Raw genomic sequence first — 16,756 nt, forward strand, 5'->3', positions numbered from 1 at the left:
GTACAACACCAAGGTAAACTATTGGCTTTAGTGATTATGATGTGTCAGTGTAGGTTTATTCTTGATAACAAACGCACCACTCTGGAGTTGGTGCATTGATTAATAATTGATAATGGGGGGAGGAGTTATCTTTGAGTGTGGGGGTAAAGGATTTATGAGAAATTTCTGTATCTCCTTCTCGAGTTTGTTTTAAACTTAAAACTGCTTTTGCATGTGCAGACTCAGTTCCTGGAGAAAGATGGCAACAGCCAAGAAGCAGAAACACGATGGGTGGGTGAAGATTGGCCCCTGCATCCTGGGGGACACGCTGGGGGTCAGGAAGTTCAGCAAAGTGAAGGCCCATAGAAACTTAGAATCCTGAAATTAGAACATTGGAGAGGAGACTGTGAGTTGACTTCTGATAGGCTATGAAGGATGAGACACAACTTCAAAAAGCAGAAAACTCTAGGAGCTGGAACATAATAGCCTGGGAGCAAGAAGTAACTCCCATGAATGTCACTGTGTGAGGGCACAGGGAGTAACTGATGCTCATACAAGGTGAACATTTGCTTGGTTCCCTGTCATCATTGTGTTCCATTTAAGAATTCTTGGATGGGACTTCCCTGGTGGCACAGTGGTTAAGAATTCACCTGTAGGGCTTCCCTGGTGGTGCAGTGGTTGAGAGACTGCCTGCCGATGCAGGGGACACGGGTTCGTGCCCTGGTCCGGGAGGATCCCACATGCCGCGGAGCCGCTGGGCCCGTGAGCCATGGCCACTGAGCCTGCGCGTCCGGAGCCTGTGCTCCGCAACGGGAGAGGCCACAAGAGTGAGAGGCCCGCGTACCGCAAAAAAAAAAAAAAAAGAATTCACCTGCCGAGCAACTAAGCCCGTGCTCCACAACTACTGAGCCTGTGCTCTAGAGCTCACGAGCCACAACTACTGAGCCCACATGCTGCAACTACTGAAGCCCACGCGCCTAGAGCCCGTGCTCCACAACATGTGCACCGCAATGAGAAGCTCAGTCACTGCAATGAAGAGTAGCCCCCGCTTGCCGCAGCTAGAGAAAGCCTGTGCGCAGCAATGAAGACCCAACGCAGCCAAAAATAAATAAGTTTATTTAAAAAAACCAACAATGGCTTTTGTAACTTTTCTTTAAAAACGAAATAAAACTACAACAACAAAATGATCCAAATAACTTATATTTAACTGGAATCAGCAACTTATTGCCTTATAAAGTAAAAGTGCTACATTTTTGGTAGTTTCAGCTAGTCATAAAATGTTTATTTTATAGTGGACTGTAAGTTCCATGAAGACAAGAACTGTGTCTGTTATGTTCATTAATACATACCCACTGTTAACAAATGCTTGGTTTATCAGAAGGGCTCAAAAATATTTTTTGAAAGGATAGTTTTCATTAAGCTTATTAATTATGCTAAAATTATGTACCAAAAGTATTTATCAATAACCAGAATTCTTTGAGTTAGAATGCCTCCTTTTTGGTGGCTAGAGGTTGAGGAAGGAATAATCCAGAGAGAGAAAGAGATTCTATGTAAGTCATAGAATCAGTCACAGAATCATAGAACTCAGATCAGTTTCCCCAGTCCAACAGCCTGGTTTCTAGAGAAAAAAGCAGGAAGGAGCAAAGTATTTGAGAGATGAAAAGGCAGGAAGAAGAAGGCAGAAAGAGAAAACAAGAGAGGCAGAGAAAGAGAAAACTCTTCTTTCATTAGGAAACTGCTGGGACTTCTTTTACTTAATCCTTTAAAAAGTGAGAGGGAGTGCAACTAACTTATTTGGGGAAATACTGTTAGCAGAATGGAGAAATGAGTCAGGGAAGAGATGGAAGGAAGGAAAAGGTGCATCATCCATCCATCTAACCAAAGGTGCCCACATGGTTACCATGTGGGCAACCAGAGCTTAATCCCTCTAGGGAACAGTGCAGCCACCTTGCCTCAAGTGCTGTGTCTTTACCCACCAACTCCCCCAGTCAGAGATGAAGAGCTGCTCCAATGGGAGCCTTGATCGCCTGGCACTTCTGGCTTGCTGCACAGGTAGGCAGAGTGGAGTCCTGCAGCCAGAGGGACCCCTTAGGCAATGAAATGCAGGTGCTGGAAATTTAAATCAGATTAGCATGCACAGACATGTAAGGGACAAGGCAATATGAATGGAGACAGCAACTGCTCTAGTTTGCTTGTTAGAATAGAAAAAATCATAGAGATATTAAATAGACATTTATGTTTATTTTCTGCTGTGTTTCAGAATCTGGAATAGCTACTCGTATTCAGGCAATCACTAAATGTTTCTTGAACTTGTTGATGTCTTATGACTGTCCATCTCAACTGAATGAGTGGATGAGTGAATGGATAGAAAATTGAAGTCTATATGGTTGATTGTCAGAATGATACATTAACTTCTGTTAGAAACCACTTTGGTGCCCTTTGTCATTGGGAGCCCGTATTTCAGAGCTAAACCTGTGCTGAGGACAGACCCTGTCAACTTGTAAATGCTGATTAACAATCAGATTTATGGGGCTAATCCATATACTTCAGAATGGAGACTCAATTTCATCTTTTTGAAACAAAAATAAAATGGAGAACTACACTTACGAAACGCGTGCATCAGTTCTCTTGGTCATTATCTAAACCCTGTCTAGTGCCAAGTATGGGAAATAGGTGAGGGTTGTCCCGACTGAATGATTTTCTGGGGAAGCCTTGAGCCAGGAGTGACAAAAGACATTAAAGTAGGAAGTAGGAATGCATGATGTTACCAAAAAGTAGATATTTTAAGGGCAAAATCAGCAGTAGAATAAGCAGTCCAATGTGGAATCACCAATTCAAGTAAATAGTTAAAATGTGGGTAGAAGTCAAAAAGAGATGAAAAAATTAGGGAAACTAATCAAAACTAATAAAAAATGCATGCTGAAATGGGTCAACAGAAATCAGGCCCCCAGAAGCCCTGAGCTATGTCTTACGATGTGGTTTGAACGTTGATATATGTAGAGTCTATGGACAACTGTCATGTAAACCAGGCCAGAGGATGCCAGTGTTCTCTTTGGGGAAGCAAGACCAAATTTCCCTCCTTTGGAGTGGGGGAGGGAGAAGCATGCCCACTTCCTCTGCCTGCCCCAGGAGGCTGACATGGTCCTACTCACCTCATGGAGGCTTATCACCAGACATCAAAATAAAACTGGAGTGAAAGTGTCTTCAAATCCAGATCACACTTTCAGGTGGGGTGTATATTTGATTTGTTATTTACAAAGAAAATATTTTATTTTATCTTTTTTTCCTTGTAGTCTATGAAACAGTGTTTGCTAGAAGAGAAGATTGGCAAGGATTAGAAAGAAGTGAGCTCCTTAAGTACTTCAATGACTGTGGTCATTTCCCAATGCACCAGCAAATTGATGAGGTTTGGGACCTGGTCCATAGAGGTATTTTCTCATTTCTTTTTTTTGCTTTCTCCTTTCTTTTTTTCCTCCATGTTTTCCTCCTTTGTTCTTTCCTTCCTTCTCTTACTTTCATTAAACTTGTCTTATAAGTCCCTTTTTTTCAAATTTTCAAAACCTGATTTTAATATATCAGAAAGAAGAGATTAAAAGAACAGGTTAAAAGAAGTTAATACGGTAAAATTATTTTTAGAGAGGTAGAAGAGATTCTTTAGCTTTTTAAGCTTTTAATGTATTTTTGATACAATATAAGTTATGTCAGGATATATTTTAAACCACCATGTATTTTAAATACTGATGCTAAAATGATTTCTGCTGAATAGATTTGGTACCAAAGAATATAGTCAAGTTTAAATGTTTAAACATTATCAATTATTTCAATGCAATAGATTTTCACAGTTAGAAAATCATTTCTTTTCTGAACAGTCAATAAGTGAAATGATAATATTGTTTTTGTATGGGAATATTTAGTAAGTTAAATGGAACAACATTTCTCCATTCTCTAAAGATTAGTAATGGAGTGCAAATTGTCACCAAGGTTTGGGAGATCTCATTGAATTTTCCTTAACTCCTTAAGATTCTTCTCATCATTTCTTTCTGTGTCCACACTAATGCTATGGCTGGCTGCCATGTTTAAAGATGATGAATGATGTACCCGTAATTTAATTGAGAGGAAAAGATAAACAAGCAAAACAAAATATTTCAGGACCTTTTTTTTTAGTAGAGGTGAAGGGCCCACATACCAGTAGGAAGGTATGATTAATGTCAGAGTGACAAGGTTGAAGCTTCATTAAAGGTTGAAGTTCTCTTCCTTTGTTAGTTCTTAGTGTAATTATCTAATTCTTTACCTATGTATGGACTTTGCTTTGCCACTGCTGAATCCCTAGTACCTAGAAAAGTTTTCTAGACTCTTGGTAAATATTTGTTCACAGTCTGGAGAAGCATCCAGATCATGTTGGATGTTTAAGCAAATTTTTCCTGATGACAAAAACATTAAATATTTATTATAGAAAATTTGGGAATATAGAAATATATAAGATTACTAACCAATAGCAATTAACATTTGATGTTCATCATTCCCAGTTTTTTTCTGTGCATATAACATTTTTATGAAAATTGGAATTTTCTAAATATTTGAAAATCTACTTTTTTGCTTAACAATACTCATTAATTTCCAAGCCATAAGTATCTTTTACAACATTATTTATGATAGAGTAATAACTTGTCATAAGGGTATTCTGTATTTACTGTTTATATTTAAATTCTTACCATTTTTCTTTATAATAAATAATAATAAAATTTTAAAAATTGAATGCAGCAAAATAAAATCAATTAGGGATTTCAGAAACTTATACTTCAGAAACTTGGTAATTTAAAATATGTTTTTCTTCAAATTAACAGTTTCATAGTGATATTTTCCTTCACTGATTATTTTGGAGTATATCATAAAGGCTTAGGTTTAGGGCATGGCTTAGTATTAGCTTGACTGGATTTAATTCCTGGCTTCAGCACTTATTAGCTGTATGTCTTTGGACAAGTTATTTATCTCTGCTATGCCTTACTTTATATATATGTAAAAGGAAGATAATACTCTTAAGTCATTGGGCTGTTATGAGGTTAAAATGAAATAATTCATGTAAAACATGTGGCCCATTATAAGTGCTCAATAAATGTTTGCTATTATTATTCTTAAATAATTTTAAGTATACTTAGATAATTATGACAATTAATTTTCATAATTTTTATTTTGAAAATGTTAAAATGTTGAACCTAATTGTTGAATGACGTATTTCTATAGAGATTTTTGTACTGAATGTTATCAACTGGTTTACACCCATATCATCTCTTGCTTACCATAATGACCTGTGTGCTAGAGAAGATGATATGCTCATTTTTGTTCATTTTACAAATGAGAGAACTGAGACTTAGAGACCTTTTTAAGTCATTAGGAGAGCAGAAACTATCCCTGGTCTATTCAAGTCAAGTTCAATGCTCTTTCCATTTTACTATGTGGAATAAAATTTAAAAGTTCAGTGTTACAAAAGCATAATTAGATAGATGGTTAAAATATTCTTGACAGAAAGTATTGCCTTTTATTGATCTTTCACAGACTAGATAATGCCTTGCAATATAGTAGGTTTTCTGAAAATGATGTACTCTATTAAATTTCTTATTAAAACTAGAATTTTCAAAAGAACAGTTAGTATAAAACATACTGTTTTTATTATAATGCCTAAAATTGGGAAGCTTTCCTTTATAGAAAGAAGCCACTCTAACATAATTTAAAATATATGTCCAATTATGCTGCTACATCCAGTTCAAAATTCTAGTGGTTTATAAGAAGCTTTAATTTAAAATGGAGATATTCTAAAATAATGGAAAGAAAACAGAAAATTTATGGGAAATGGAGCTAAATTAATGTTTTCTGCTTGCTTCTTCTAAGAGAATCTGATTTTATGCATTTTGGATTGTCAATCTTCTTCATTCATACTGACTTATTTGATTGTGGATAATAGCTCCAGATGTGCAACCTACACATTTTTTCATCCAGTAGAATATTTCACCTAACCCATATGTACTTAATTAAACTGATTAACTTCGTCAGTGTATGACACCAAGTAGGCCAAAGTTCCAAAACTGTCTGTATGTGTTCAGGTATTTTTAGCTTTTTTTTTTTTTTCCATTTTTTTTCTTATCACTATGGTAACAAAAAATTGTGACTGAGGATGTGATTTTTGTCTGAAAATCTTCCTTTGGAATAATGAAGCCCCTTCAGACTGCATGTATGGCTGATCTTAAAAGCTGAAGACTATGCAAACATGAGAACCTTTACTTGATATTCATTTACATCTCAACAAATGAAACTAATAACAATAGGATGGCATATCTCAAAGGAAAGAAAATCATAATTTGGTTCTATATTATCTATCCTCATATCTAACTAATTTTAGAAGTTTGAACTTTGAAGGTTTTCCAGTGTTTTCTCAACACATAAATAGAACTTTTAGGTTGTTTTCTGCAATTGAAATGAACTCAACAATGAAGACAAATCCACTTTCACTGTGGAGCCCTAGACAAAAATGTTAAAACCCGAAATACCCTCTGCATCTGAAGAAACAATGGTCTGAGATAGGATATGAATTATTTCAGCCTCTCTGACTAGTTGGTGGCAAATTGTAACTGTATCCTGGGCCTCCTGCTCCTCAGGGCACAGCTTTACCCACTACAAGCAGACAACACTGGATTTTCTGTTATTTTCTCAAGATATGGCTTTATGTTATTAAATGGAGAGCATATAATGAGTTTCCCCTAAAATTGTTTTCATATGAACAAGCTGTCTAATAATAAGATTTTTATTTTTTAATTTTTTTTTTGCGGGACGCGGGCCTCTCACTGTTGTGGCCTCTCCCATTGTGGAGCACAGGCTCCGGAAACGCAGGCTCAGCGGCCATGGCTCACGGGCCCAGCTGCTCCACGGCATGTGGGATCCTCCCGGACCGGGGCACGACCCCGCGTCCCCTGCATCGGCAGGCGGACTCTCAACCACGGCGCCACCAGGGAAGCCCTAATAATAAGATTTTGATTAAGCATAGAAGGGATTAAAGAGGACTAAAAAAGGTAGTATTCTAGGGCATAAGAAATTTTAATGATAAAATAATGCAAGGAGACTGGTTCAAGATGGCGGAGTAGAAGGATATGCTCTCACTCCCTCTTTCAAAAACACTGGAATCACAACTAACTGCTGAACAATCATCGACAAGGAAACACTGGAACTCACCAAAACAGATACCCCACATGCAAAGACAAAGGAGAAGCTGCAATGAGAAGGTAGGAGGGGTGCTATCACAATAAAATCAAATCCCATAACTGCTGGGTGGTTAACTCACAAACTGGAGAACACTTATACCACAGAAGCCCACCCACTGGAGTGAAGGTTCTGAGCCACATGTCAGGCTTCCCAACCTGGGGGTCTGGCAATGAGAGGAAGAATTCTTAGAGAATCAGACTTTGAAGGCTAGCGGGATTTGATTGCAGGACTTCAGCAGGACTGAGGGAAACAGAAACTCCACTCTTGGAGGACACACACAAAGTAGCGTGTGCATCGGGAGTCAGGGGAAGGAGCAGTGACCCCATAGGAGACTGAACCAGACCTACCTGCTAGTGTTGGAGGGTCTCCTGCAGAGGTGGGGGTCAGCTGTGGCTCACCAAGGGACAAGGACACTGGCAGCAGAAGTTCTGCAAAGTACTCCTTGGCGTGAGCCCTCCCAAAGTCTGCCATTAGCCCAACCAAAGAGCCCGGGCTCCAGTGTTGGGTCACCTCAGGCCAAACAACCAACAGGGAGGGAATCCAGCCCCACTCATCAGCATCAAGCAGATTAAAGTTTTACTGAGCTCTGCCCACCAGAGCAACAGCCAGCTCTACCCACCACCAGTCCCTCCCATCAGGAAACTTCCACAAGCCTCTTAGATAGCCTCATCCACCAGTGGGCAGACAGCAGAAGCAAGAAGAACTATAATCCTGCAACCTGTGGAACAAAAACCACATTCACAGAAAGACAGACAAGATGAAAAGGCAGAGGGCTATGTACCAGATGAAGGAACAACAAAGAACCCCAGAGAAACAACTAAATGAAGTGGAGATAGGCAACCTTCCAGAAAAAGAATTCAGAATAATGATAGTGAAGATAATCCAGGACCTCGGGAAAAGAACGGAGGCAAAGATCAAGAAGATGCAAGAAATGTTTAACAAAGATCTAGAAGAATTAAAGAACAAAAAAACAGAGATGAACAATAAAATAACTGAAATGAAAAATACACTAGAAGGAATCAATAGCAGAATAACTGAGGCAGAAGAACAGATAAGTGGCCTGGAAGACAGAATGGTGGAATTCACTGCTGCAGAATGGAATAAAGAAAAAAAATGAAAAGAAATGAAGACAGCCTAAGAGACCTCTGGGACAACATTAAACGCAACAACATTCACATTATAGGGGGTCCCAGAAGGAGGAGAGAGAGAAAGGCCCCGAGAAAATATTTGAAGAGATTATAGTCGAAAACTTCCCTAACATGGGAAAGGAAATACCCACCCATGTCCAGGAAGTGCAGAGAGTCCCATACAGGATAAACCCAAGGAGAAACACGTTGAGACACATAGAAGTCAAATTGGCAAAAATAAAAGACAAAGAAAAATTATTGAAAGCAGCAAGGGAAAAATGACAAATAACATATAAGGGAACTCCCATAAGGTTAACAGCTGATTTCTCAGCAGAAACTCTACAAGCCAGAAGGGAATGGCATGATATACTTAAAGTGATGAAAGGGAAAAACCTACAACCAAGATTACTCTACCCAGCAAGGATCTCATTCAGATTCAATGGAGAAGTCAAAAGCTTTACAGACAAGCAAAAGCCAAGAGAATTCAGCACCACCAAACCAGCGCTACAGCAAATGCTAAAGGAACTTCTCTAAGTGGGAAACACAAGAGAAGAAAAGGACCTACAAAAACAAACACAAAACAATCAAGAAAATGGTAAATGGAACATACATATCGATAATTACCTTAAACGTGAATGGATTAAATGCTCCAACCAAAAGACACAGGCTTGCTGAATGGATACAAAAACAAAACCCATATATATGCTGTCTATAAGAGAAAAACTTCAGACCTAGGGACACATACAGACTGAAAGCGAGGGAATGGAAAAAGATATTCCATGCAAATGGAAATCAAAAGAAAGCTGGAGTAGCAATACTCATATCAGATAAAATAGACTTTAAAATAAAGAACATTACAAGAGACAAGGAAGGACACTACATAATGATCAAGGGATCAATCCAAGAAGAAGATATAACAATTATAAATATATATGCACCCAACATAGGAGCACCTCAATACATAAGGCATCTGCTCACAGCTCTAAAAGAGGAAATTGACAGTAACACAGCAATAGTAGGGGACTTTAACACCTCACTTACACCAATGGACAGACCATCCAAATAGAAAATTAATAAGGAAACAGAAGCTTTAAATGACCCAATAGACCAGATAGATTTAATTGATATTTATAGGACATTCCATCCCAAAACAGCAGATTACACTTTCTTCTCAAGTTTGCATGGAACGTTCTCCAGGATAGATCACATCTTGTGTTACAAATCAAGCCTCAGTAAATTTAAGAAAATTGAAATCATATCAAGCATCTTTTCTGACCACAATCCTATGATATTAGAAATCAAGTACAGGGAAAAAACATAAAAAACACAAACACGTGGAGGCTAAACAATACGTTACTAAATAACCAATAGATCACAGAATAAATCAAAGTGGAAATCAAAAAATACCTAGAGACAAATCACAATGAAAACGGGACAATCCAAAACCTATGGCATGCAGCAAAAGCAGTTCTAAGAGGGAAGTTTATAGCTATACAAACCTACATCAAGAAACAAGAAAAATCTCAAACAATCTAACGTTACACCTGAAGGAACTAGAGATAGAAGAAGAAACAAAACCCAACATTAGCAGAAGGAAAGAAATCATAAAGATCAGAGCAGAAATAAATGAAATAGAAACAAAGAAAACAATAGCAAAGATCAATAAAACTAAAAGCTGGTTCTTTGGGAAGATAAACAAAATTGGTAAACCATTAGCCAAACTCATCAAGAAAAAGAGGGAGAGGACTCAAATCAATAAAATTAGAAATGAAAAAGGAGAAGTTATAACAGACACCACAGAAATACAAAGCATCCTAAGAAACTAGTACAAGCAACTCTATGCCAATAAAATGGACAACCTGGAAGAAATGGACAAATTCTTAGAAAGGTATAACCTTCCAAGACTGAACTAGGAAGAAACAGAAAATATGAACAGACCAATCACAAGTAATGAAATTGAAACTGTGATTAAAAATCTCCCAACAAACAAAAGTCCAGGACCAGATGGCTTCAGAGGTGAATTCTATCAAACATTTAGAGAGGAGCTAACACCCATCCTTCGCAAACTCTTCCAAAAAATTGCAGAGGAAGGAACAGACCCAAACTCATTCTACAAGGCCACCATCACCCTGATACCAAAACCAGACAAAGATACTACAAAAAAAGGAAATTAGAGACCAATATCACTGATGAATATAGATGCAGAAATCCTCAACAAAATAGTAGCAAACAGAATCCAATAGCACATTAAAAGGATCATACACCATGATCAAGTGGGGTTTATCCCAGAGATGCAAGGATTCTTCAGTATACTCAAACCAATCAGTGTGATACACCATATTAAGAAATTGAAGAATAAAAACCATATGATCCTCTTAATAGATGCAGAAAAAGCTTTTGACAAAATTCAACACCCATTTATGATAAAAACTCTCGAGAAAGTGCACATAGAGGAAACCTACTTCAACATAATAAAGGCCATATGTGACAAACCCACAGCAAACATCATTCTCAATGGTGAAAAACTAAAAGCATTTCCTCTAAGATCAGGAAAAAGACAAGGATGTACACTCTCACCACTATTATTCAACATAGTTTTGGAAGTCCTAGCCATGGCAATCAGAGAAGAAAAAGAAATAAAAGGAATACAAGTTGGAAAAGAAGAAGTAAAACTGTCACTGTTTGCAGATGACATGATACTATACATAGAGAATTGTAAAGATGCCACCAGAAAACTACTAGAGCTAATCAATGAATTTGGTAAAGTTGTGAGATACAAGATTAATGCACAGAAATCTCTTGCATTTCTATACACTAATGATGAAAAATCTGAAAGAGAAATTAAGGAAACACTCCCATTTACCATTGCAACAAAAAGAATAAAATACCTAAGAATAAACCTACCTAAGGAGACAAAAGACCTGTATGCAGAAAACTATAAGACACTGATGAAAGATATTAAAGGTGATACCAATAGATGGAGAGATATACCATGTTCTTGGATTGGAAGAATCAATATTGTGAAAATGACTCTACTACCCAAAGCAATCTACAGATTCAGTGCAATCCCTATCAAATTTCCAATGGCACTTTTTACAGAACTAGAACAAAAAATCTTAAAATTTGTATGGAGACACAAAAGACCCTGAATAGCCAAAGCAGTCTTAAGGGAAAAAAAGGAGCTGGAGGAATCAGACTCCCTGACTTCAGACTATACTACAAAGTGACAGTAATCAAGACAATATGGTACTGGCACAAAAACAGAAATATATATCAATGGAACAGGATAGAAAGCCCAGAGATAAACCCATGCACATATGGTCAACTAATGTATGATAAAGGAGGCAGATATACAGTGGAGAAAAGGCAGTCTCTTCAATAAGTGGTGCTGGAAAAACTGGACAGCTACATGTAAAAGAATGAAATTAGAACACTCCCTAACACCATACACAACAATAAACTCAAAATGGATTACAGACCTAAATTAAGACTGGACACTATAAAACTCTTACAGGAAAACATAGGAAGAACACTCTTTGACATAAATCACAGCAAGATCATTTTTGATCCACCTCCTAGAGTAATGGAAATAAAAACAAAAATAAAGAAATGGAACCTAATGAAACTTAAAAGCTTTTGCACAGCAAAGGAAACCATAAACAAGATGAAAAGACAACCCTCAGAATGGGAGAAAATATTTGCAAATGAATCATCGGACAAAGGATTAATCTCCAAATTATATAAACAGCTCATGCAGCTCAATATTAAAAAAACAAGCAGCCCAATCCAAAAATGGGCAGAAGACCTAAATAGACATTTCTCCAAAGAAGACATACAGATGGCCAGGAAGCACATGAAAAGGTGCTCAACATCACTCATTATTAGAGAAATGCAAATCAAAACTACAATGAGATGTCACCTCACACCAGTTAGAATGGGCATCATCAGAAAATCTACAAACAACAAATGCTGGAGAGGGTGTGAAGAAAAGGGAACCCTCTTGCACTGTTGGCAGGAATGTGAATTGATACAGCCACTATGGAGAACAATATGGAGTTTCCTTAAAGAACTAAAAATAGAATTACCATATGACCCAGCAATCCCTCTACTGGGTATATACCCAGGGAAAACTATAATTCCAAAAGAGACATGTACCACAATATTCATTGCAGTACTGTTTGCAATAGCCAGGACATGGAAGCAACCTAAATGCCCGTCAACAGATGAATGGATAAAGAAGATGTGGTACATATATACAATGGAATATTACTCAGCCATAAAAAAGTATGAAATTGGGTCAATTGTAGATATGTGGATGCATCTAGAGACTTTCATACACAGTGAAGTAAGTCAGAAAGAGAAAAACAAATATCGTATGTTAACGCATATATGTGGAACCTAGAAAATGGAACAGATGAACTGGTTTGCAGAGCAGAAATTGAGACACAGAAGTAGAGAAAAAACGTATGGACACCAAGGGGGGAAAGCGGTGGGGGGTGGGGATGGTGGTGTGATGAATTGGGAGATTGGGATTGACATGTATACACTGATGTGTATGAAATGGATGACTAATAAGAAAATAAATAAATAAACATTAAAAAAAATAACGCAGAATTATCAGAGGTAACATGTTACAAAAGCCTTATTTTAAATTACTTCTAAAAAAGAAAGGATTTCCCTGATGGCACAGTGGTTAAGAATCCACCTGCCAATGCAGGGGACATGGGTTCGATCCCTGGTCTGGGAAGATGCCACCTGCCGCGGAGCAACTAAGCCCATGCGCCACAACTACTCAGCCTGCGCTCTAGAGCCTGTGAGCCACAACTACTGAGCCCCCGCTCTCTGCAACTAGAGAAAGCCCATGTGCAGCAATGAAGACCCAACATAGCCAAAAATAAATAAATAAATAATAAATAAAAAAGAAATTTAACACATTCTTGTCATAAATCATTTTGAAAATGCATACAAAAAGCAAAGATGAAATGAAAAATACTGACAGTTTTATGATTCAGAATGACTAGAGGTCAACTACAGCAGGTAGCCAGGTCTTTTAAAGATCTCTTAGTGCCACCATAACCATTTGGGGAAAGTGTCTGGCAATGTCTTCTTTTTTTTATATATATATTAAAAATGTGATCACACTATGTATTTATGTTGCTGGTACAAATCTCAATCCATGAACTCACTGTTTCTCTATAAGGAGTTAATTTTTATTTCTAGCCTCCATCCATTAAGCTTTAATTTCAGTCAGTCTGGCTTTTCGTTGTCTTTTTATGAGTTTGTGGCCAGATAATGATGGCGGGCTATGTAGCATGTGGCGCGTCCTGCCTCACTGATCTGAAATATCTGCTCATTTATCTCTTATCAAGTGTGTTATGTATACTGTTAATGCCAATGGGTGTTGATTTTTTTCTTACCTCTTCAAATCAGTTTAGATTCCTTTGATGGCTTGTTATGCGGAGAAAATGATTCTCATTTTAGACATACTGATATTGGTCAGGTCTTCAGATCCTTGTCATGATCCAGTTCAGTAGAACTCATGACGTATAGGTCTACATTTATTCACTAGAGGAGGATAAAATGCTCAAAAATGTGGAGGCAGGTAAATGAATATAATTCCTAGCACAAAATCTACTTATCAGAAATGAAGCAATAAAGATGATTAAGGCATGTGGTCAATATTAGGAAAGTCTGGCACCCATGCTGATGACTGAACAACAGGAATAGTCTTTCTACTATCACTTCCACTTCACCAATGAGTCCAATGAATTGTACTGCCATGAAGTTTTTTAGCAGGATTTAAGTATTTTGTTATGCAACACTGGATAGCTTGAGAAGTGTTTGACGTTTGTCCCACCTGCTCTGAGGGATTACTGCTAAGGTCCCCTGAATCTACAGACTCTTTCTGTGCATTACAAAGATATAAAGGTTTTGTCAGTGGTGTAGTGTAACCCTGTGTAAAAGGATGCCACTTTTTTCCCCCTGGTATTTTAACCGATATTCTCTAATGCTTTCAGCCATGTGAAAGGTACAAGCACTTTCTCTTCTCTGATGGATAATTTCTGGTATAAGTCATAAAGAGAAAGGTAATGCATTAGAGCATATTATATGGATGTCTTCCTTGGTTGAGACAATCCAGAATCTTTTTTGATAAAATTGTTGTTGCAAATATATTCAACAAAGATCTTCTAAGCACTTAATATGTGCTATGAAATGTAATGTGGCTCAAAGGTTTCAGAGTCTCCATAATAACTGGAGGGACATGCACATATATAACCGGATAAATACAATGTTGTAAATGCTTACACATTCACACATGTATCAGGTGCTAAGATGATACAGATATTAATTATGTCTTAAGTTTGGAAATCAGGGAAAGTTATAGAGTGTATTTAAGACTTAGTCAATCATTGTAGGATGAGTTAACTAGATAAAAAAAAGACCAAGGTTTAACGCATAAGGGATTGTGTGCAAAGCAAATTAGAATTTACAGGGTTTCTGGTAACACTGAATAGAGGAGACGTGTCTGCTGGGTGGGTACCTGGAGAGGGCACGATGTTACTAAAACTGCTGACTAAAAGATGCCAGATCATTCACTGAGATCTAGTTGATGGGGGCTGCTTTTCCCTATAGGATTCCTCTTATTTTAAGTCCCTTATTCACCTGTCATCTGCCTATTGAAAATGGATGTTTCCAAATGCACAATGCAAATTAGATTTTGGATATAAATCAGTTTGTGACAGTAGGAGCTATTTAAACACTTTCCCCTAGAGCTTGAATACCCCTGAATAAACTAGAGACCAAACCCTAGGGGCAAAAAGCAATCCTGAAAGGTCTGACTCTCCTCACCTTGCTTCAGCTACCTAATCCAAGCAGCTGCTCCTAAAATTCTGCCTGCTTTCTCCTCTAACACTTTTAAAAGATAGTTCTTGACATTTTGTCTCATCTTACATTATTTAACACTGTTAATGCCTTTTTTTGACCCTATCCATGGCTCTGCAAAGCCTGTGAAAGCCTATGCTAATGATATGCCCTGGGAATGGTCATTGCCTGTGGAAAACTTTCCCCTTTCCTTTCTTTTCTATCCTACAGTCACATGAGTTGTTACTCCGATTATTAGGTTACCCTAATTAGCCATTCTGGGTTTCTTTAAAACTTTGAGTCTTTTATTATTTGGGTTGAAATATTTGTACCATTGTTATATAAGCTGCACAGAGAATCTGATTAAATTGTGTAACATTACTTAACACCAGCTATTCTTCTAAAGCCTGTCTGTTTTCTTTAAGTAGAAAATAACCATCTTTAAGAAACAGCAGGAACAGCAGGGGTTTGAGAGTGGTGTAACTTCAATAAAGGTATAATTACTTTTATAAGTCTGTTAGAGAACAAGGCTTTAGGCTTCTTTTGTTAGATCATTGTTTATTAAGATTACACACCCAGTACTCCCAACACACGGAGATCCACCAGCAAGTCTTTGGTTTATGTGATTGAATTACTATAAGATCAGGAATATAAACTCCTCGGTGAGAACAACTTTGCTCTGGAAGTCTCTGATAAATGAAAGAAATGTTAATATAAAATATTTCATCAGAAATTCTTATGAAATGCAAAATTTTATGTTACAGTATAATTATTCCAACATCATAAACACTGCATTAAAGAGCTTTATTTCTTCTGGCATTTCACTTGATCCAGAGTCCTGTTAATTCCCACAGTGAAATGAAAATGTCCAAAGGGCTTAAAGTAATTCTCAGACCTTTACGGTCAAGTAAGTTTTACAGTTCTCAATTCACTTCTTAAGTCACCTTTAGGAATGAACATTTTCTAGCATTCCTGAATCAAGCTTTTAAAAGGAATTATGCTCTGCTCAATAAAGCACCATGACACTCCTATGCTGTGAAGTCTATCATGCTGATCTAAGTTATAAGTGGTATTGAAATGAAAGCTTGTGATTCAGATTCATAAAAACAAGCCTCTTGCAGGATGCTGCCAGTTTGGCAGCATAGAAGCCAAAAGTTAATGCTAAAGGATTGTTTCCTTAAAGATTATCTCTTCAGGTACAAGCCCACGAGAGTTTCATTTTGGTATTTCTGTTTCCAAAATTTAAAATTCTGTGACTGTTACCACACTGAAGTCAACAGAAGTGTTTTTTTTTTTTTAAATCAGAGTCATGTTGGCCTGTTGTGCAAGGAGATGTTTATAGAGTAAGCTTCTTTTAGAGCATAGTTTCTTAGGAATCTTAATGTAAATATCTTATTTTCCTACCATAAAGATGTTGGGTTTCTATTCTTTAGAAGTATTCCTGCCAGTGATTTTTTATCTACCAATGCTTATATATATTTTTAGCATGATGAGGGACCAGACATCTTTTTAGCTGATGTTGTTTAGTGGTTTGGATA

At 37.3% G+C, this 16,756-nt stretch overlaps 1 protein-coding gene across 1 annotated transcript in view; it reads left to right on the plus strand.

Moving 5' to 3' along the window:
* The window catches only part of IQCM (IQ motif containing M), a gene marked incomplete at its 3' end in the record, with an annotated part of 457,722 nt that overhangs the window by 265,613 nt on the left and 175,353 nt on the right, over positions 1–16,756 (plus strand). The window contains exon 11 of the mRNA XM_079919840.1: positions 3,273–3,407. Within this exon, the coding sequence (XP_079775966.1) occupies positions 3,273–3,407 (135 nt within the window). The remainder of the gene's footprint in view (positions 1–3,272; positions 3,408–16,756) is intronic.

Source organism: Stenella coeruleoalba (assembly GCF_951394435.1).
Source record: "Stenella coeruleoalba genome assembly, chromosome: 4".
Lineage (NCBI taxonomy): Eukaryota > Metazoa > Chordata > Mammalia > Artiodactyla > Delphinidae > Stenella > Stenella coeruleoalba.